Raw genomic sequence first — 22,407 nt, 5'->3', positions numbered from 1 at the left:
TCTTATAATGGAAAATATTTAATTGGGGTTGGCTTACAGTACAGAGGTTTAGTCTATTATCATAGCAGGGAGCATGATGGCTTGCAGGCAGACATGGTGTTGAAAAAGGAGCTGAGAGTTCTGCATCTTGATATGTAGGCAGCAGGGGACTGTGAGCCACATTGGGCATAGCTTCAGCATATGAGACTTCAAAGCTCATCCCCATAGTGACACACAAGGCCACACCAACTCTAACAAGGCCATGATTCCTAATAATGCCACACTCAATGTGCCAAGCATTCAAACACATGAGTCTATGGGCATTCCTATTCAAACTACCACAAATGCTTTTTTTTTTCTTACTCACTTTACAGCCTGCTTACTGACTCCCTCTTGGTCACCCTCTTTCACATTCTTTTTCCCTATTCCCCCTTCCCTTCTTCTCTGAGCAGGTAGAGGCCACTCTGGGTATCTCTTCACCCTGGCACATCAAGTCTCTGCAAGTCTTGGCACATCTTCCTCCACCGTTTTCAGGCTTCAGGGAGGCCTAGGTCTAGCCTGTGTATGCTCTTTGGTTGATGGTTCTTTCTTTGAGAGCTTCCAAGGGTCCAGGTTACTTGATTCTGTTGGTCTTCCTGTGGAGTTCTTATCCCCTCTGGGGCCTGCAATCCTTCCTCCTAGTCTTCCATAAAATCTCATTGTTTGGCTATGGGTCTCTGCATCTGTTTCAGTCAGCTGTTGGGTGGAGCCTCTCAGAGGACAGCTATACTAGACTTCTGTCTGCAAGCATATCACAGTATCATTAATAGTGTCAGGGATTGATGCTTGCCTGTGGGATGGGTCTCAAGTTAGGCCAGTTATTCTCCCCTGTATCATTCCCTTCCTCTATTTCAAATTCATGGCCTCGTTTCTTCATTGTTTTATGTACATATGTATGTATGTATGTATGTAGGTAGGTAGGTAGGTATGCATATAAACATGTGTAGGTTGTCTGTGTGGGCCACGGGATACTTGTAGAGATCAAAGGGCAACTTATAGGAGTCAGTTCTCCTTTTCTGCTATGTGGATTTCAGTGATGTAATTCAAGTTATTAGATTGGCTGCAGGGCTCTTCACCCACTGAACCCCAGTTTCTTGATTTCTACTGTCTTTTAAAGCCCCTCTGTATTGCTAACATTTTTGAAATAGCACTCCAGCTAATATTGTCAGGGTTAGAGAAGTCATTCTCCTAGTTCAGCTGGTTTCAGTCCCTCAGGGCAAAAGTTCTTGGCTATTTGAACTTGGTTGAACTAATTCACACCAATGTGTGAATAACTGATGCCTCCCTCATCCTGGAAGCCATAGTTAATATAATTTCAACAGGCTTCTGGTTAGCTTATATGAACCTGTAATTGCTATATTTTCTGGCAGTACTACAAAGCCAACAGTGGGTAGGATGAGGGAAGGTTGGAGGGAGAGGGAGTTTCAAAAGAGGAGGAGGTATTTTGAGCCTGCAAAAGACTTGTATAAAACCTTTTCTCTTAATTTCCCTTCTTGACCTCTCCCCCTTACAGTGTTACTGTGTATTCTCATGCACAGATTCACTATGTGCAGCAAGTCGATTCACTTTTTTTTCTAATAGCTAGATGGCAGTTCTTGATAAGGTGGTATTGCTGGGAGTTGTAATGGGAACTCAAACTGGATGAAAAAAAAAAAAAAAGGTTCCTGAAGATTACAAGTATCAAGGCTCAGCCTTGGTTTGTGACTTGTTAACGCATGGTCCCACCTTTGGCTATTTTATTGTTCAAAACCTTCTTCCATTAACTGCTAGCTACTGTCTATATTCCTGGTTGGCTGAGTATTTTCTGTGGCTCCTGGGCCAGTCTTTCTTCAGGATCAGATTCCTAACAGCTTTTATGCTTTTGATACTCTCAACTAGGCCATAAAGTTTTGTGCACTAAATTTCTGTGTCCTCAGATTTGAGTCCAATGTTAGTAAAACTCAAAGATCATATTATAAGTCTACAGAGGGGCTTTACAGTTTTTCTTTTTGGTGAAAGTCAACAGGCCTTTCAGTGGCTTCCCACAGACATTGTAGAGACAGTGGCTAATGATCTGTCAGTCATCATAGCTGCTGCAGCTCCTCCCTCACTCCCCCTCCCCCATATGTTTATCAAGTTTGCAAACAGGCTTTTTCTCCTGGGAAGTCCAGTTGTATTTTATTTTATTTTGTTTTGTTTTATTTTTGTATTGTTCATTGTGTTGATACCCTTGATACTTGTTCCCTGCTGGTCAATGTGAAAGGAGAGGCAAGGAAATTTGAAGGGTGTGTGGGAACAGGGACATCCTCGTGGAGACAGGGGTCATGGAGGGAGGTATAGGATGTAGAAGAGTAGGTAGGTAGACAGGGAAGAGAATAAACTTTGGAGTTTAAAATGTAAAAAAAGTGGAAAAGAGATTAAAGACAAATTTTTAAACTCAAATAAGTCATGGTAGCATTTTGTCTTCCTGTGTTTCAGTTGTACACTTAATCATGTTTTGTTTATTAGGGTGTATTCACTGTACCTGCTGTTGGGTTTCATAAAGACAACAGATTCCTTTGTGTACATGATGTGCTTTGACTGTATTCACCCCCATAGTCTGCTCCCTCTGCCTCACTCCTCATCATCATTCTGAAGGTAGCCTTCATTCCCTGCGTTTCCCATTTGTTTGTATAGTTTACTCTCGACTGCCCTCTATACCATTTGTGTTACTTGGTATTAGTGATGTGCAGTGGCTTGCTTGATTGAACTTACATGTTTCATATTTTTCTAGTGGAACATTGATTGTCAGTATTGGATCTCAAAATGAATTATTTCATCACCTCTGGCTGAAATAAGAATTGAATAGAATCTAACAATCGACAGGATAGGCCTCTATCATTTTTAATTACTAGCCTGCAGAAACGACTAGCTTTAGGAGATGCAACTTCATTGTTTTCAATGTTCATAGATGGCGTGGTGACAAACCTATGAAACACATTTCTTTACTCTCTAAGTTTTAGCCATTTTATCTTTACTTAGAAAATTGACAGTGAACATTGCTTTTATTCTAGCTAAACATTCCTCTTTCTCAGTCCAGTTCATTAGTAATTTACTGAGTCACTCCCACATCCGTATACTCCATAGTTATTTATCTACTGAGCCAAGCTTTCTGCCAGTCACAGAGCCTATCATACAAGCATCGAAAAGAGCCACTTTTAGTATACTGCTTGCTATTATGGTCTTTTATTTCTGTCTTGTGACTCATAGTTTTGTTTAAGGAGGATAAGACCCCTTTAATGAATCCTTATTTAACAACTAAAACTTAAATTTAGAGATAAAAATAAAACTACCTCTGCTGACACAATTTTCACCAAATTTATCTTTTTTTTTATTTGGTTGCTATTTGTGAGACAATGACTTAGGTATTATAAAAGTATACTTTTTTTTTTTTTTTTTGGTTTTTCGAGACAGGGTTTCTCTGTGTAGCCCTGGCTGTCCTGGAACTCACTCTGTAGACCAGGCTGGCCTCAAACTCAGAAATCCGCCTGCCTCTGCCTCCCAAGTGCTGGGATTAAAGGCATGCGTTCTCAGATTATATAAGTAGTATGGTATGCACATATATATGCATGCATGTATGTGTGTGTGTGTGTGTGTGTGTGTGTGTGTGTGTGTGTAGAAAGAAAGATGGGTAGGAGATGGAAACAAACAGCTGTACTCTAAAGAGATAGAAGGTATAATATTCAGTAGACTAGAACCCAGCGTTCATGTCTGGTAAGGAATGTGGAATGTTAGAACCCTAACATTGTGGAAGAAGTATCTATCCATGAACACTTAAGTATAACTAGATTTTTTTTTAGTTGATAGAGTATAGAATTCCAAGAGGAAGCTTCTATGAAACTAATTGTGTACAATTTAGAATAGGATAGAATATCTATGTCAAGAAATTACTGATTGATAGTCAAAAGGTAACCCCAACTTGACTTTGAGAAGCTATTTCTAGCACAGATATAAATTGACTCTTCGGCAACTTTTGTCATATGAGTATAGTATGACTTCCAACAGCTACTTCCTATTCCATGTGAAACTCCTCTTTAGGCATAACAATGTGTATAGGAGTGTGCAGGAGTGTGTGCATGTGCATGGACGTGTGTACGTGTGTGTGTGTGTGTGTGTGTGTGTGTGTAAGCCTCTAATAAACACTGAATTTGATGTCACATGCCTAGATTCTTGTTTTCCATTTATCTCAGCAGCTGTTACCAAACTGAATCATTTAATAACTTTGTTTTCTCACTGGTAGAATGAATGGGAACATTAACACCTACATTGCCTATGTGAGGAATAGGTAAACATGAAAATGAAGATGTACTTCAAAATTAAGAGGTATAATAAAACCCTAGAAATTCTGGTGGTTGGGTTTAAACTAAGACCTAAAACAACTAAATACCTAGTATCTGGACAAGAAATTCAGGTTTACAAGTAGTTGACAGATAGGTATATTTTTATTTGTTTATTAATCTAAAAGGTCTGAGTTTGCGATTGGGGAAGTTTACTTTATTTTTTGTTTGTTCTTTCAAACTGACATGATAAAAAATGTAAGCTTAATTAAAATCCTAACCCCTTTCAGGTTCTTACTTTAGGTTAATAAAATATGTATATTTCATGGTCAATTTTGAATAATTAATATTGGTTAAGTAGTGTGAATATCTGTCAACTGTATGGTTATGCAGTTGTATGATATGAGTTTTGTTCCATACTAGGTTCTTAAAGATTCATTTACTTATGTGTGTAAGTGTTTCGACTGAATATATGTATACTGTGTTGTGTTTTATTAAAAGATAAGAGAGGAGACATGTTTGGTGGAGGTGTAGTCAGGTATGGGGGAAGGGAGTGCCTCCATGGGCCCATGCTGAGGCATCCCTTCTCCCTGAGGGACCAACCACACAACAATATAGTATAGAATAGTTTGTTTAGGACATGGGAAGGGGAATTGAGAGAATAACAGAACCAGAGAAAGGCAGAGAGATAGAGCAGAGAAGAGGAATAGAGAAGTAGAGGCCTGCCATGAGCATGTGGGGGCAGGGGGAGATAGACAATGGGGAGAGAGGAGGAGGGGACAGAACAGAGTGAGAGCAGAAAGGCAAAATCAAGAAAGAAATAATGGGGCAAGAAGCTCCTGTTATAGTGAGTCAGGCATACCTGGCTGTTGCTAGGTAACTTTGGGGTGGAGCTTAGACAAAATGAACACTGTGTATGTGTATTGTTTACCAGTGGAAGGCAGAAGAAAGCATTGTCCCAGCCCCTCTGGGATTGAAGTTGCTGATAGCTATGAGTCATCATTTGGGTTTCTGCAAGAGCAGCAAGTGCGCTTACCCACTAAGTCATTTCTACTGCCCTGAGTTTTGACCTAAGGATGTCTGGGAAATTTCTGATTTGTTTCATTAGGATTGGGGTGTTTGGTGTCTTAGTTTGGTTTTTATTTACTATAAAGAGACAACATGACCATTGCAAGCAACCATTATGAAGGAAAACTTTTAATTTGGGGTGGTTTACAGTTTCGTGGGGTTAGTCCACTATCATTATGGTGAGAAGCATGGAGGTATGCAGGAAGACATGCTGCAGTAGGAGATGAGAGTTCTATATCTTGATCTGCAGGCAGCAGGAGACTGTGCCAAGCATATGGCTCAAGCATAAGAGATTTAAAAGGCTGCTTCCACAGTGACACCCTTCCTCCAACAAGGCCAAACCTATTCCAACAGGGCCACACCTTATAGTGCCACTCCCTATGCGCCAAGCATATTTGAACACATGAGCCTATGTGGGCCATACCTATTCAAACCACCACATTATGAAACCCTGGCCGCTTCTTCCTTTCCTATTTTGTCCTAATCCTATGAGGGCACAGGCGGCCATTATTAGTATCAGCAAAAAGCATTCTTAGCCACTCTATTTCCTTTGCCCTCATCTCTGCAATTGTATTGAATGGCAAGAGTACTACATTCTCCTAGTATACCTGGAGTATGAACTTCTGATCTATAGAAATATGCAGGATGACTTTTAATATAAATATCCTGGCTAAGCCTTTTTACACCAGTGATTTTCTAAATATGTAGATTTTTTTTTTTTTTTTTTGGGTTTTTTGAGACAGAATTTCTCTGTGTAGTCCAGGCTGTCCTGGAACTCACTCTGTAGACCAGGCTGGTCTCAAACTCAGAAACCCACCTGCCTCTGCCTCCCAAGTGCTGGATTAAAGGCATGTGCCACCACTACCCCGTTCATCCATAGATTTAAGAAGGACTTAAAACTCTGTAAATGACGAAACTCAACCATTTAGGAGATATCCTAAATATTATCAGCAGATGGAATGTTGTCATGAATGTGATGAGATTATGGTATTTTAAATGGTGTGTAAGTTAATTATACTAGATGAATACATGCTCGTCACAATTGCAAATATATGATACTGATTAATAGACTTGTACTGGTTGTAATTGTACTCATCCCTCTCCGTCATTCCCATTACAACCTTGAAATAATCTAGCTATGTTATTTGAGTAAAATACCCACTCTAATGAAAGCATAATATAAAATTGTTTTCTTTCCTTTCAAGCCTAAAGAAAACACTGTAGTAGTTACTTTGTTTTTTTTTTTTTATGAAATTAAACATGTGAATGGTCTGGCATATTTTGTCGTTTTTCAACTCATGGTGTCATTAAAATATAGCTTTAAAAGTTCTGAAGATGAAATGATTTTTATGTCCCACTACCTACTAGCCCTTCCTGAAGATTACTTGAGAATATGTGCCACATTTCTAATGTTGCATGCTCGTTTTTCTTCTGTATTTGATTTTTTTGTACAAATTAGTAGAAAAGTAACTGCTGGGGTTTTGTTCTCAATAAAATTAAGGGTACGTAGACAGCTTTTATCTTGGAAATCTTAATTTGGAGAGCATAAACTTATGAGTATTACCTACTTTTTGAAATTATTAGCTGCTTCCTCTTAATTCACTTGAACAAAAAAAATAGTGAGCATGACTTAAAAGTCTTATTCCATTGTTGACATAAATGAAAACATCATGGTTTTTGCATTGTTGAATAAATCTAAAGATATTTTGCATCTAAAAAACATGCTGAAACAAAGCTGAATACCAACAGTAGCTCAATACTGACTGAGTATTTGATACTCAGTACTTGTACTAAATTAATGGGATGTGATTCCATAGGATGAGAATGATATTCATACACCTAAGGACATTTTCTTTCCCTAGATTAATTTCCTAGCAAACAGTTAACCCTTTCAAAAATACCACATTCTTCTTACTCTTGGATTTCTGCTTTAATGGACCATCCTTGAAGATTTTGAACCTAGATAAAAATAATTCACCCTGTTTCTCTTTCTGTGGTCCTCTTGAATTCCTCTAGTTTATTGTATGCCTTCAAGGTGAATTCTTTTGCTTTACTGCAAGTGATAAAACACAGTCACAGTTTCCCGCAACTTAACAGCTATTTTTAAAGGCTACTTGTACAGCTTTCAGCTATTCTGTTAGCATCTTTCTCTCATCTGTCCTCTGTAATTTTTGAACTAGATAGACGATGCAACAAGCAATGACGCAAAGCTCTTTACTAACAGGGGTCCATCTCCCCCAAAATTCACATATTCTCCTTTGGAGCTTTAAATATGGTTTAGGAAGTTATTAAAAGTAGTGTGCACTTTGATATCTGGGAAAGTGGGTCTCTTGAGCCTTAATTGTCACCTTTTTAATCATTCTGCTTCACATAATGTACATAGGATCAAAGTGATTTCTTACACATTCTATTCTAAACATTAGGAATGTTGCACAGTTCCTCTTAAGAAACAAAAATGGGATGATACCATAGAAAAGAGTATAATTTAAGGTAAATCTATAAGTATAGATTTCATTCAGAAAGGGGGCTGAGAGAAAAACTGCATGCCAGAAGGACCTGTGGAGCAAAAGCAAGAAAGAACAAAGAAAACTGGGTATGATGGAGCATGTTAGGTTGGGATTTCTGGGCTGCTACAGCAGAAAGCTGAAAAAGCCCCATCAGCCACGGCATAGTGGATCCTTGGTGCTGTGCTTTTCTGCTTGATTAATTCTGCTGTTGATCCAGCCACTCACTCAACAAATGTCTTCTCATAACACAAAGGATAAAATGCAAATATTTTTGCTGCCGTGCCTTGTCTTCTACTACGTGGTCTTTTGCATGTCTGCCGGCTCTATAAAGTCAGTATTTAGCCTCAGTTGCAATAGGATTTTTATTTTTCTTCTGCTCTGGAATCCTGGTTCTGTGTTACCGAACCTTCTGCACCACATTTTTGTGTCTGTTTTCCTCACTCAGGAGCTTCTTGAGATCAAAAGAATTATGTCCCATTCACTTTTATATCAGTATCAGTAGTAAGTATAGCACTTAGCACAGCTAATTCCAAAAATAAATGAATTTTGAGTATTCACTGAATACTAAATTTTTATCACATGTATCTTTAATTAAAAGTGATCTAGAAATAATATGATCGGGGAATAGAAATGAAAGATGGAGGGAGAACAGTTACATGTCTCACTTTTTGAAGTAGCTTATTTGTTTAGATATACCATTAGGAGGTAGATTTCTGGAAAATTGGTGTAAGGGAGAAATGCAGGATTAAATGACTGGCTAGGATTTATTACAGTCTGACGTAGAGAGAGGGAAGTGTGAATGCTAATAAAGATTTAAGACCTCACTGCAAATAATAAAATGGTGATGCTTGCAAAAATAGGGTTACTTTTAAGTAAACATGTTTTGCCTAAGTCAGAGCTCCTGGTGCTAGCCTTTGTCTCACACTGCCTCTGCTGTAGGAGGAGCATGATGTTCCTGTTCAGTTTGCTGAAACTAAGCTTTGGAATCATTTGGTTCTCATTTTCATATCTGATCAGGAGTTTAGATATGAAATATAGCTAGTTCAACCACACTGACTGTAATTTCTTATCAAGGCAAGGTGTGCAGGACATAGGCTTTTGAATATAAAAGGCTTGTTTCCGTTTCTGGGAGTTACAGCTGAAGTGTTATACCAGGCAGAGGCACTAGGGTGCGCTACTGTGTAGTTGCAGAGCCTAGCTGTGCATCACAGCTCTTAACTTTAAAACTCCAGAGAATTTGATGAGAGAGGGATCCACAAGAACATGACAAATGATGAGAGTTCAAACCTTAAGAGAAAAATGGGCTTATTGGTAAGAGACCTTTCTTTTCTTTTATTTACTATTGTTACTTATTCATTAAAATAGCAAGCCTGTTGTTTTGAGATGTGGCTGTGAAGCGGTATATAAAAATCAATTTTATATGTATTGTAGAATTCAGGAGACATATTGGTAACCATGTAAAAATCATAGGGAACGTGTGTAAAGCTTGTTTTCTTCTTACAAAACCTCTAAGGAATATTTATTCTAGTTTAGACTGTAGAATGGATTTATTTATATAGCATAAATGTAATGCATGTTGAAAAATATGTATTTTTTTAAAGTTAAAATAAAGAATAGTGACTTGTATAGAAATACATAATTTCACTTAGTTACCAGAAGGTGGCACACAAGATTGTTCTTACATACACAAAGAAAAAAAATAATATTAATAAAAATATAAAATAACCTGTATTTAAAGATATTTTAGTATATTGTAATCACAGGAGTAATGCAATTGCCATTTGCTTTGCAAGGCTTAATAAGAAAATAATGACAAATGTGAATTTAACATAGTGTACTTGTTATTCAATCAAAATATTTATCTGTATAGAATTTTAAAAGTAAGCTTTGAAATAGTATTACTATTAAAGAGATGTTATCTAGAATATATAATTTTCACACAGAAATCAAATTCTCTTTAACTGTCATATTTTGTAGGGTGTCTTTGGACTTAAAAGGCATTTGGATAATGTCTTTGTCAAGGTCTTTTTAAAGATTCTCTTAGACTTTGATGTAGTTCTGACTTTAATAATGCACTAGTGCTTGTGAAATGACCCATAAAGAGATCTGAGCTCGTTTATTTTGAGAAAAATATTAGGTAAGGTAATGTTTGTTTTGCATAAGATGATAGCAACATCAGTGCAATAAATGCAAATAAATTATGCATTGTGTTGGAGCGCCTCAAACATCTGCCAGCCAATTGTAATATTTTTGAGGAGAGTTGACTGAGCAGCATATACTGCAGTGTTTCTGTAGTAGTCTCTGTTTTTAAAATTGCATTCCCGAGGCGACTCAAGAGTATGTCTGTCCAGTGTTGGCAGATTTTGTATATTTATCTTGAAAAGGAGCTAGTTGCATGAGAAAACTTCACAAAAATAATCCCACAAATTTTCTGTGCAGGAGATTGTACATCTATTGTTCTTTTTAAAATTAATTACAAGCAGTATGAAAATAACAACAACAACAAAAGAAATGGTAGTAAATGTTGCTAGCAGAACATTAGCCATATGTTCTCTGAAACCTTACAGTGTCTGTCATGTGCTTTCAGGTCTTTATGGCAAAGCAGTATATCAGAAAAGAACAGACCTTTAGGCTTAAAAAGCTTTTAAAACTGACAAAGCATCCCAAAGACTAAGGGGGGTATCTCCTGAAAACAATGTTTCTTTCTAAGATAATTTGATTAGCTTGGTCTTGTAGATCAGCTGCAAATCAATGCTTTACTTAATGCCAATCTGCACTTTATGGTTTCTGAAACATTAAGAAAGCTTCAAAAAACAAATGCAATCTTATGATTTTCTATGTTACATTTTGTAAAACTACTTTATATAATATTATATTGCTCTGAGTGGCCTTAAATGTTCAGAATTTTTAAAATATGACATATTAAATTACATTAAATATTTTCAAAGTATGTATTGAAAAATTTGAACCACATACAATAAAGCCACAATTAACCAGATTTTTTTTTTTTTTTGCACTCCACTTTCAGGAGACGGAGGCAATTGTCTTTAAAACAAGCCGATTTCAAGGATATATTCAAAAAAGCAGCTGCAGGGTATGTCCAAGGGTCTACATTTTCCTGTACCTGTTTTTTTCTGATGATAATTTATTTTCATAAAAGACCCTGAGGTATTTGAAGACATCCAGTTATCAAATAAACTTCCATGAATGCCTAGGGTCTGTGTTGATTGGGAAATGTGCTAATAATATTTGCATTGTTGTTTTGGCTTTGTACTCCTCATTGTATATTCACAAACCCAAGTTCATTTGCCTTTCATATCATTGCTGTGAGATAAACAAGGACAGTAGCATTTTTCTCTAATTTACAGAAAAGAAAATTAGCACTTGGGGTCATTCAGCTAATTAGTGTCAGAGTTGCCACCAGACCGCAGGTCTCTTGTTCTGTCCTCTTTTGCTAATGAATGAAGTTGAAAACAAGTTTTTAACTTTTAAACCTGTATTGCATAATCAGTCTAATTTGTACTATATTTCTTTCCTTATTCCTGTATGTCCCACTTTTTCCCACTGTGCATCTGTCTGTCTGCTTCGGTCAGACGAAAACCTTGCTTTCAGACTCTCCCTGACTAGAAAGATAAGGAAGGGCTGTGGATAGTGGTTTGACAGTTGGTGGTTAGCAGCCAATGCTGATGTGCTAAGGAAGACCAGTGACTGAGAGAGAAGACTATTATTGTAGCTTGGATATCTTGGGCAGGGGGTTCATTACCTAATTTAAGGCAGTCTTTCTCCAAGCCTGGTAGATCTGGTGTGATAATGAGTCTGAGTAATTGTTTAAAATGCAGAGTATGCATCCCCACCCCCAGACTTTGACATTTTATTCACCCCAGGTGATTCTTCACACATTAATATTTGAAAGCATTTGCCTTAAAGGTATAAGAGTTCTCTGTGCCTCACTACTGACTCTTGAAGAGCCAAGGAAAGAACATCTTTCTCTCAGCAGAATCTATGCTTTATGTCAAAGCATATCAACTAAGACAGTCAGGACAAGGGGCAGGGAAGAGTGAGGCATGAAAGCCACCATTTGTACACATTTCTGTGTGTGGATTTGAAGCATATTACAATGGCTTTTGGTGAAATTTGAAGACTGTGAGGTATTTTAGAAAGGCTTGTGTCTGTTTTAAACTTTAAGAAGGTAAAAGGCAAAGAAAAAGATGTCACTAAAAGATGAAAAATACATTTTGGTACTTCAGGAGCTAATTTCTGCCTGATTTCTTTCATTTGAAAATATTTTTAAAGACTGTCTAAAACATTGGACTGTCAAAAGTGTTGCACAGTGAAAGCTTTATAACATCACTATATTTCTTCCTATTTGGATGTCTGATGAGACATGTGGCCAGGACACATGTGCTTTTCTGTGTATTTGTAACACCTAGCAACTATGTCAGTCCTTACTTAGACAACTCATTTATCATGCAGGTTCTCTCAAGATAGTTTTAACCAAATAGTAAATTTGTTGGTTTTGATATTTGTAATATATAAGAAGTTTATATGTCACTATTGCCGGTGACTGATACGTTAAAGAGGCCTTGGTAGAAGGATGCATTTATTTGATGGCAATGCATGATCTGTATTTAATAAATAAATTTGCTAAATGTTTTTTGCTGATCATCTACAGGAGCAGTTTGAGCTCAGTCTGGCTACTTCTTCAGGTGTTGTTTACAAGTTTCATGATACTTTAAGAATCTGAATCATGAAAAATTGTATTTCTGAAAATCTCTAAGCATAAATATTTTTGCTTTAATATCTTGCAATTTTATAAGAACAAATTGTTCAGACCCTTTAATAGAAGACTGATAAAAATGTCCAGCAATATCTCTGACTTAGATCAAGCTCAAGGAGGAATGATGTTATTCTTGACATTATACATATATATATACCAACAGAGAAATGTCCTTCATTGAAGTTTTACAGAGTTTTTGGATGCTGTAAAAAAAATAACTGATTAAGGCAGATAATGAATTTGGAGACATGAAGTAGTAGCTCTGAATGTATTAGCAGCCTGTAGACAGAGTTAAAAATGCAAGTAGAAAACTCAAATTTAGATTACATTTAGCTTAAATGTATGGTCAACCTAGAGGGCGAATTCTGTTTTTATTCAAAATTGCATTTAGTGAATAATAGAACATAAGATAAAGGATAAGAAATGAATTATGCAATATTTAAATCTGCTTCTATAGTTCAGACAAAACACCATACATTTGTCATATTTCAGTACATTTTTGGTATCCTTTACTCACTTTGGGGCTCTCAAAATCACCAAAGAGAGGAACACTAAGTTTTAAAATGAGAAGGCTCTAGAAACAATCAAGGAAAATACAGGTATTGACTAAGTTACTAAGTCTTTCGGGTGTTTCCATAGAAGACAAATAATGGGAACCAACCCTTTAACATAATTGTTGGGCTCCATGTTATAGCAATGGGTCTATAAGTTCAAATTTGAGATGGAGTTGTCAAAGATTTTTTTCTTTATACTATTGAATCTTTTATGTTTTATTAGATACATGGTCATAGCTAGCCTCAATCCTCCTGCTTCAAGGTGTAGGTCTAGAGGCATATGCCACTCATACACAAATGAACTTTTACTTTTTTGATAGTAGGGTTTTCATTTGCTTTGGAGTGCTTCTGTTTATTTGTTTTTTGTTTGTTTATTTGTTTTGCTTTGCTTTTTCAAGACAGGGTTTCTCTGTGTAGTACAGGCTACCCTGGAACTTAATCTGTAGATCAGGCTGGCCTCAACATTAGAAATTCACATGCTTCTGCCTCCCAAGTGCTAGGACTAAAGGCATTTGCTACCACTGCCCAGCTGATAGTAGTGGTTTTATTGAATATATGTGTAGGAAATTTAAAATTTTAGTGAACAAGACTAGAAATCAGTAAAAGTAAACCACAACATTTTACATAGCAATATCATTTAGTATTGTATAATTTTAATAAATCATTAAGATTAATTTTCCATGACTACTGCTTCTGGAAGCCCCCCCACACAAATGTTATAGATTTGTAAACAGGGAGAGGAAGAGATTAAATAATCGGGTAATCATCCAATGTCAGCTTTAGCCAAAACAATAATGTTCTAATGGTAATATAATAGATCTTTGCATTTAAGTATTTATTTTTTAAAATATTAGAATTTTATCAATTAAACTTAGACTGTTGAAGCAAACCTACTATTTGAAGGCCTTTACATCCTCAGGTTTTATTAATGACAAGATATTTCTAAAATAGTATAGAAAATGTGATTTTTTTTTAATTGACACACTTTGGTGTGGTATGCCCTGTGCTTATTATTAAAATTTTTCAACCATCATAAATAAACAGTTAGAAATTACTTACTTTTACCAAAACAATATAAATATAAAGATTTACAAATTCAAAGATTGCCATATTTTCTTCATTCACCTGTTAGTTCTGCTTCTATAGAAAGTTACCAAAATGAAAAACAAAGTCCTGAAATGTTGAAAATGCAAGTATTTTTATTCAAAATAGACATATCCTTAGTTGTTCATTCAAATTTGCTCTAAATTTTAATTTTAACTATGTTTGGCTCTCATGGTTATCAAACCCACAGCTTCAAGCATGCCAATGGTCTTTTAATGAGCCACACCTATCCTATCCTGCACATTTTCAAATGGTTTTTTATTTGGATATGTTTGGAAGCTTAATGTCTTATTTCCCTCAAAGTAATTTAAAGATATTCTTAGGAAGTTGCTGAGAGGTATTTAACAAGGTAAATGACCCTTACCACACACCGCTTTTTTAGTAGGCCCATTTATTTTATTTATGTAGGTATATATTTTATTTAACATGTACGTCTTTTATTCAGATGGTATCTAGGCTGCTCAGATTTTTCATCAATGTGGCAAATACCTAAGTGAAATGGTTTAGTTTCAGAGGTTTCATAACTCAACGTCAACTAAATCCCTTCCACCTAAGGCAAGATGTTGGGAGCATATTTTAGAGGTTGCTTATGTTATAGTATTGAAGAGGGGGTAGAGAGGCTGATGACCAAGGCATAGCTTCCAGAGCACACCTCAGTGACCAGTGACCTCCTTCCTTACCTTTCACCTCCTCCCAAAATAATGTCATCATCTGTGACTCAAGCCTTCAGCCCTTGATAGAACATGTGGTAACATTTCTGCATTTCTATATATCTGTTGATTTTATATATATATATATATATACTTAATATGCACTGAGTGCCTCCAAATATGACAGAAATGATGTTGAGGTAGGAAGTTATGCAAATTAAAGAATTCTTGATTATGCTTAAAGGATGGTCAGTAATTTGGAGTGGGTATCTGATGTAACATGTTTGTGGTACAAGGTTTGCTAACATCATGCCATCTTACTTGGACACCAAGTAAATGTTCTCTCTAAGATGATGATAAACCACCTCTTTATATTGCTGTTTATAATTAATTTTAAAATTATAGCATAAACATCATTTCTTTAAATAACATATATTAAAATCCTTAATTTCTGCTACTACATCCCTAGTAAATGCCGGCACTCCAGTTGGTAGTTAACATACTTCTAAACAAATGGGAATATTCTAAGATACTGAAGGGTAGAAAAGAAGAAAAGATATAAATATTATAGATACTACCAGAAGATAGACAGCAGGGATGGCAAGAACCATTCAACATTTATCTCTTTTTAGCTTTAACAGAACAATGAGTAGAGTAAGTATAGTCAAAATCTGCAGGTCCTTTGGTTCCTCAACAACTGGACATTTGTTCGTTGCTTAATATAGTCCCTGAGAATCTTCATCCACCCACTCCTACTACTGAATTAAGCTTGACTTAGCATTGATAGGTTCTACCAATTAATTAGTAAAAGTGTGTAGGTGGCAATCAAGTAAGACTTCCAATAATAAATGTTTAACCATATCTAAATGTTTGACATAAAAATCAGGAAGTTCTTTCTGTTCCCATTCCAGTTATTACCTCCCTTGCTATTCCTTAAACAATTTTGTTCTTTGATTCCTTATATCACATGCTTTTTCAGTCCTCCAGCTCTTTACATTGCTGTTCTACCACTACATGACTAATTATTCTTAGCCAGTGGAGCTATTCAAGGGTTCTGCCCTTCACATTACTTATACTACCATGGAGTAAGGGATTTGATGCTCTGCACTTGCATATGGTATTCTGTCAGGAGTAGTCATATCTATAATTGCATATGTCTCCATACATCTGTTGTGGGACCATATGTATCTGTGTAGTTCTATTAAGAAATTTGCAAAATAGAATTCTCCAATATAGTATTCTGTGAGAAACATTTGAGATTGATTGTAACAAGGCTATGAGTATGAGTACCTATGAAGAAGTTTATTGTATATTTTGCATTCAATTTCACAGAAACAAATTAATGAAACAGACAAGCACTGTTAATCTTACTGTGTATGAAAGATACACACATACATGTAAAGAGTATTTCCCAAAAGAATTTTGATGTGCTGTTCACCTTTGTTGTAGTTATTGCATATTTGGCCAGAATTATAAATCTAGAATTGCCAGTACTGGTTGTCATGTAAATGCTTTACTAATTGGTAGAACATAATATAAATGAATATGTAGCTTGGTATGATCTGTAACAATCTTGTCAGGACAATATAAGTAACATAGATATTGTAGATTGGTCTGAAGAGATAGTGTCAAGATTGCTAATTACAAGATAAATAGATTCCTAGAATACAACAGGCTGTACCAGCCAGTCATAAAATTCACTTCTACAAGTTATTTAGGGATAATTATTGAGAAAAAGAATCAAGAATATTAGCTGTATTGTCTCTATTTTCCCTATACCAAGACTGCCTGAAGTTGTACTTATATTATTTTTCACCTGACCATTCTTTGACACATTGTAGAATTAAAGGTTCAGGTGTGGTTCTGCACATGTACCTTTTCATTTGGGTGATTCTGTCCCATTTCTGTCTTTCAGTGGACGTTCAATAAGTGGATTAAATATATCTTAGTTGTCCTTGTTTCTTCAGAATATGCTGAGATAGTTAATAGGATGTGGTTCACTTCAGATAGAAGCATACATCTAATGGATAGTCTGAATGAAAAAAAATCTTCAAGAATGCTGTAGAAGTAATTCTGGACTAGGAGACTGAAAGCAATCTTTTAGCTAGTCAGCACTACGACAGAAGACAAATTAACTTCTCTGGGTTCAGAATTTTTATCTCTACAGATGAGAATACTGAAAAAGATGTTTTGCAGGCAATCTACCAGTTCTAACATCTTATTTTCCTACTTTGGAAGCCATAGGGTTCTGTGGTACAGGAGCTGTCTAAAAATGATCTTTCTTTCTATGGCCTTGACAAAGAACCATCATTGTCTTCTAGCTATTTTATCTCTGATATGTATATTATACAGGTACTTAAGACATTAATGTTTATAAAATACTTAGAATACCTTCTGCCTTCTGTGGTGCTATATGATAGCATCCAAGTGTTTGGTAAATGAAATCAGTGCTTCCTGTGCTATGATTAGGGGGCAGTAGGAAAGCAGTGTTTCACTGAATCGGAGTAAAATTATATTTTAAATGTATAATTAATCATTTTTATATAGATGCAAATATTTTGAGTTCTGGGATATGATGGTAATTATGATTACATTCAATATTTGCTATTAGGCTCTCTGGTAAGAGAATGAAATCTGGTTAATTTTGATACTGCTAGTTTGTAATGTGGCAATTTTACCTGTGTACTGTTTATTTCTAAACAATATATGAGGAATGGTATTGTTAAGCAGATTTAAATTGATGACAATTTATTGACCATATTTCTACTTAAAATAATTGTTTTTTATGCCCTTGGCATAATGATCATTTGCAGGTGACAGATAGTTACAAAGCATATAGCAACTTATTAAGCCCAAAACCTAGAATTGAATGTAAATAAATGCTTAAAATCAGGTCTAATGGTATTTGCATTTTAAGTCTTTAAGAATGCTGAAAATGGGATGCAAGGAAGCAGGTTTGTTTCCTCTCACTTTGAACAGCTATTAAAAATCATTTTATTTAACACTAAGTCTCTCAGAAGTCTAGACTGAAAATTGACAAATGAAATTGACTTAGATTCGTTTCTTTGGCTCTTAATGATATTAGACAACAGTTTTGCTTGTTTGTTTGTTGTTTACTTCAGTCAGTTGATTGTTAACAGATGAATGATACCTCAAGGTTATTTGTAAGAAAAATGATCATCAACTATGTACTTTAGAAAGCTGTAAAAGTCTCACCCTGTTTTCTATTCAGCAATTTTTCGGTGTCTTTCTGGGCAGATAGCTATTAGAAACACTTGTTACTGTGGTTTGGTCCAAGTCTGGCTTCTCAGAAGGTGAAGTCACATTTACAGTTGCTGCTTTGTAGAATTGCCATGAGATAAAAGCCTAGATCTCTCCTTCCTAAAATATACTTTTCTAACTACAAACAGCTAACATATTGCTATTTTAGATTTAATATTTTCAAATATCTGCATGTGCTTTAGACATTGAAATTTTATTAGAGACTCATTTTGGAATTAGGCATTCCAAGCTGGATGTATACATATATGTGTGTCTCTATATGTGCCTGTGTATATATGTTTATGCATGTATTTTTCTTTTGGGTTTCAAAAACCTACTCTGGCTGACTGTTTCTGAGGCCTTTCCTAGATAATGTGAAATCTCCCAATATAAAATGCTGACTATGGTATATTTGTATTTTTGAGGTTTTTTTTTTTTTTTTTTTTTTTTTTTTTTTTTTTTTTTTTTTTTTTAAATCAAGCATGTTTTCAATGCTAAGATGTTGATGGATATTCTTTACTTTGATTCGTTTAAATATTTTTCTGAGATAGTTTTGGGTTGAGTACTAACAGGAGTTGAAAATTTTTGGCCTTTTTCTTCCTGAGAAGTAGGTAATGTATGATAAAATAAAAATTACATGGGAGGTAATAATGGCTAATACCAATTTGATATTTATAAGGTTTATGGATTACTGATAAGTGCTTCAAAATAAACATTGTCTTTCCAGACATGAATGTGCATGTATATACCACTTCTACATATGTATTTATATCTCACAAAAAATGTCTTTTTGCTTCTATAATGAACTAAATTTGAAAAAGAAGCTGTGATTATCCTAGTTGATTTCATGTTGTTTCTTATTAAAGAAACATTCATCTTTAGGATTTTTTTAATACAAAAATAAATCTTTTTTAAGGGACTGAATTTCAGTCTTTAGAAAGCAGGACAATTTGAAAGGATTGTTTGGCTGGAGGTATAAGTTTATTGTCTAGATATGAATATAAGAATAAGTATGAGCTCTTTGTTATTGTCTTTAAAAGGTAGTGACTTTTCTGTTATTGGTGGTCTGCTTTATTAAATAGGCGTTGATGGAGACAAGATAATTTTGTTTGTACTAGAATAGAGAGGTGTTAGGGAGGTAGTTTGGTTTTTTTTGTTTTTTTTGTTTTTTTTTTTTATAGCAGCAACTTGCCCATTTAAGAAGCAGTATTTTTCAGCTTGTAAAGAAAAAGTTGTGAATAGTATTAATTTAATTTAACCTAATTTTACTTTTAAAGTTGCATAGAAAATTTGTAAATTTGTTTTGCTGCTTTAAACAAAAGTGTAAAACACCCAATCACTTTGGGATTATTTACAACACAATTGCCAGGCAGTATTTTAAAACAATGTAGATGAACCCTTTATTTGACATTGCTTTCATGGAATACCTCAAGCTGCTTTAACAGCAGCTTCAATTTTTGGAACCTCTTTGACAATCGCTAATCCCAAGAGGTTACTGGACCGCTGCTGAGCTGTGGAGTGGTCCCTGCTGGACACCTGCTTGGCTAGCAGTGTCGGTCTTTCCTCTAGACAATTTGTGAGCTGTTTGGGGGCGGGGGAGGAGTAAGGGGGTGAACGGGAGGAGAAAAGGGGAAGAAGGGGAGGGCAGTACTGAATTAGATTGTTGATAGCGTCCCTCCGAGGACTGCTATTAAGAGCGCGCTATTCTGTACTTCTGTGCTGCAGAAGACAGAGAGATATTCGTATTGCCACAGCATGTTGTAAACGTACGAGGTTTTGCTCATCCGGGCTTGGAAATAAAAATAGGGAAAGGAGTGCAACTTGAATCAGAAGCTACTAGAGGAGCGCGCAGAGTTCTGCAGCAGTTTATATTTGCTCTGACATTTTGCTTTCTTCTAACTGGAAAACAGAGGACCTGGCATTTTTTAAATGGGCTTTTCCCATAATGGCATTCTTGTATTGTGTGGCCAGAGCTTTCACAGGAGGAAAGCAGGCTGCTGAATTTAGTCACTGATCTCTATTAGCTGTGGCCTAAGGCTATGCTGAGGTTTATATCCCATTTGTACTGTTGCAGCTCAAAAGAAGAATGTTCAGAGGATGACAAATGTATTCTGAGTAGGTATGTTGTTTCATTTTTATATGAAACTCATCTATTTTTTTTCTGCTACTATTGGTCAGAAATCAGGTTAATAGGTATAGAACATAGTACAATGCAGCAGTATCCCTGTTAAGGTAGAACAATGGTATTGCAAGCTTTAAAAAAATAGCACCCTAGCTGCTTTTATTAAGTAAAGCTGCATTGTGTACTATGCACAGCACAGTGTACACACACACACAGAGCAATCAACACTTTTCTAATGAGGTGGCACTATTGTTGAATTGGAAGGATAGGATCATCTTATTGCTTTAGGGGACAGGACGATTTAAAGGAGGTACCTTGCATTCCTATTGTACAGATTGGAAGCGTCGGTTTTTAGGGCACTGGCAGAATCTTTTGCTTGTTCTCCGCGGCTGCTGTGTCAGTCCACTGTGGAATGGAAGTGTTAGTTGGCAGTCTGTTATGGAAACGCTGTTTACTGTTATTGTAGTACCGTGGTGACAACATGCCATTGAAATGGAAAACGAGCTCTCCTGCTATCTGGAAATTCCCAGTTCCTGTGCTTAAAACATCCAGGTCAACTCCACTTTCTCCAGCATACATGTAAGTGAGCGAAAATAGGATATTTAAGTGGGGTTTCATTCATGAATCTACCATAAGGCAAATCGTGGGAGGGGGATCCCAAATAGCAACATCTCCCAACTGACAAGATTGAGAAACAAACAAACAAACAATCAAAAAACCAGCCAAACAAACAAACAAAAAAACCCCTCTAGCTTGCTTACATTTAGAGATAACTGGCATGCCCAATTTAACATTGGTTTTGTTTTTCTAGAGTTTATTTTCACTTAAAGTGTTAAATGCAAATATAGTCCTGAAGGTATAAGCAAAGGATTATATAAGGAAACTTTAATGTTTAACATGAGCTTTTTGGAATTTTTATATATCTGAAACAGTGATTTCTTTTGTGTATTAGCTTAAATTCTGCTGATTCTTGATGTTTATGATATGTTAAGTATGGGTATGTTTTGTGTATTATTTTGGATGAATTTGAAACATTCATAGTTCATCAAATGAGTCTTTCAGTTGAGACTTTTACACTCTAGTTCTGTATAAATGTTAATGAATGAATGATATGTCTTTCTCAGTGTTCATTCAAGTTGTGAAGTACAAGTTCAAATTTAGGTGGCATGTTACTTCTCTGGAGAGTTATATATTCAGAGGTTGAAAAAAGAGTATTCTACACAGCTGTTTCGAAATGTGTTTTAAATAAAAAGGTATAGAAATACATTGGGCAATCTGGAATTTTTAAAAATTATTTTGAATCTATAAAATATAGCATTAAAAACAAAATCCAGAAGCTATGTTGAAATGATCTTTTGAAGTATTGTTCAAAATCTTCTTTTAGAAGAGGAATGAATGCCGGAAAGCTGGACCTTTTAAGAAAACAATATTAGGACAAGGAAATCTTTTGATTATTAAGGATGCGTGAACTCTGAATGTTCCCTTGAAATTAATTTTTAGTGGGTAGTCATAATGTGGAAATTCTTTTTGTTTTAAGTGAAATATGTATTTAGAAGTCCGTTTTGTGTTGTCATTTTTAAACTTTTGTTGTATGTGATATACAATAGTCAGGTCTTTTGAAAGGTACTCAGTTGCTTTCACTGTAATTGAAGTGATTCCCTGGAAAGCACTGAAAAAATGAGGATATTTCAGAGTCATTTTGAGATCATTTTTCATGATGCTCCTTGTTTGTATTCTTGGTTATTTTATCTAATTGGATAGTGAAGTCTTTTTTTTTTTTATTTTTTTGAAGTGAAATAATTTAGTTGATGTTTGTGAAAATACAACAGCTATGTTTGGGTTGCAGATGCTGTATTTAGGAAAAGCACAAATTAATGGGAGGTGACAATTAGTGGAGCTCCTTCCAATTACTTGAGAAAAACAGGATCACTTCCCAACTTTATGAATTTTAGCTAATGAGGAATGGTGAAATATATACAAAAAGCAACTAGACTATAAACAAAACCTTGGAAAGATTACTGGGTTACAATGAATAATAGTAATTAATGTTT

At 35.5% G+C, this 22,407-nt stretch overlaps 1 protein-coding gene and 1 long non-coding RNA gene across 7 annotated transcripts in view; one reads left to right on the top strand and one right to left on the bottom strand.

Moving 5' to 3' along the window:
• LOC143435601 (uncharacterized) overlaps nt 1-20,834 on the bottom strand; it is an 88,175-nt gene extending 67,341 nt beyond the window's left edge. The window contains exon 1 of the long non-coding RNA XR_013106070.1: nt 20,671-20,834. This is a non-coding gene — a long non-coding RNA (uncharacterized LOC143435601). The remainder of the gene's footprint in view (nt 1-20,670) is intronic.
• Nucleotides 1-22,407, top strand: part of Klhl13 (kelch like family member 13) — a 128,694-nt gene that overhangs the window by 49,845 nt on the left and 56,442 nt on the right. For 2 of the 6 annotated variants that reach the window (XM_034485502.2, XM_034485503.2), the window contains exon 4: nt 10,917-10,982. The exons of 1 other annotated variant lie outside the window; for it this stretch is intronic. In XM_034485502.2, the coding sequence (XP_034341393.1) occupies nt 10,917-10,982 (66 nt within the window). Of the gene's footprint in view, nt 1-9,101; nt 9,200-10,916; nt 10,983-19,828; nt 20,354-20,836; nt 20,936-22,407 lie in introns of those variants that run through there. 3 more of the 6 variants (XM_034485504.2, XM_034485506.1, XM_076919018.1) reach the window with 3 other exon arrangements.

Source organism: Arvicanthis niloticus, chromosome X (assembly GCF_011762505.2).
Source record: "Arvicanthis niloticus isolate mArvNil1 chromosome X, mArvNil1.pat.X, whole genome shotgun sequence".
NCBI lineage: Eukaryota > Metazoa > Chordata > Mammalia > Rodentia > Muridae > Arvicanthis > Arvicanthis niloticus.
Note: the sequence above shows the minus strand (reverse complement) of the source record. Positions and strands in the feature narration are given on the sequence as shown.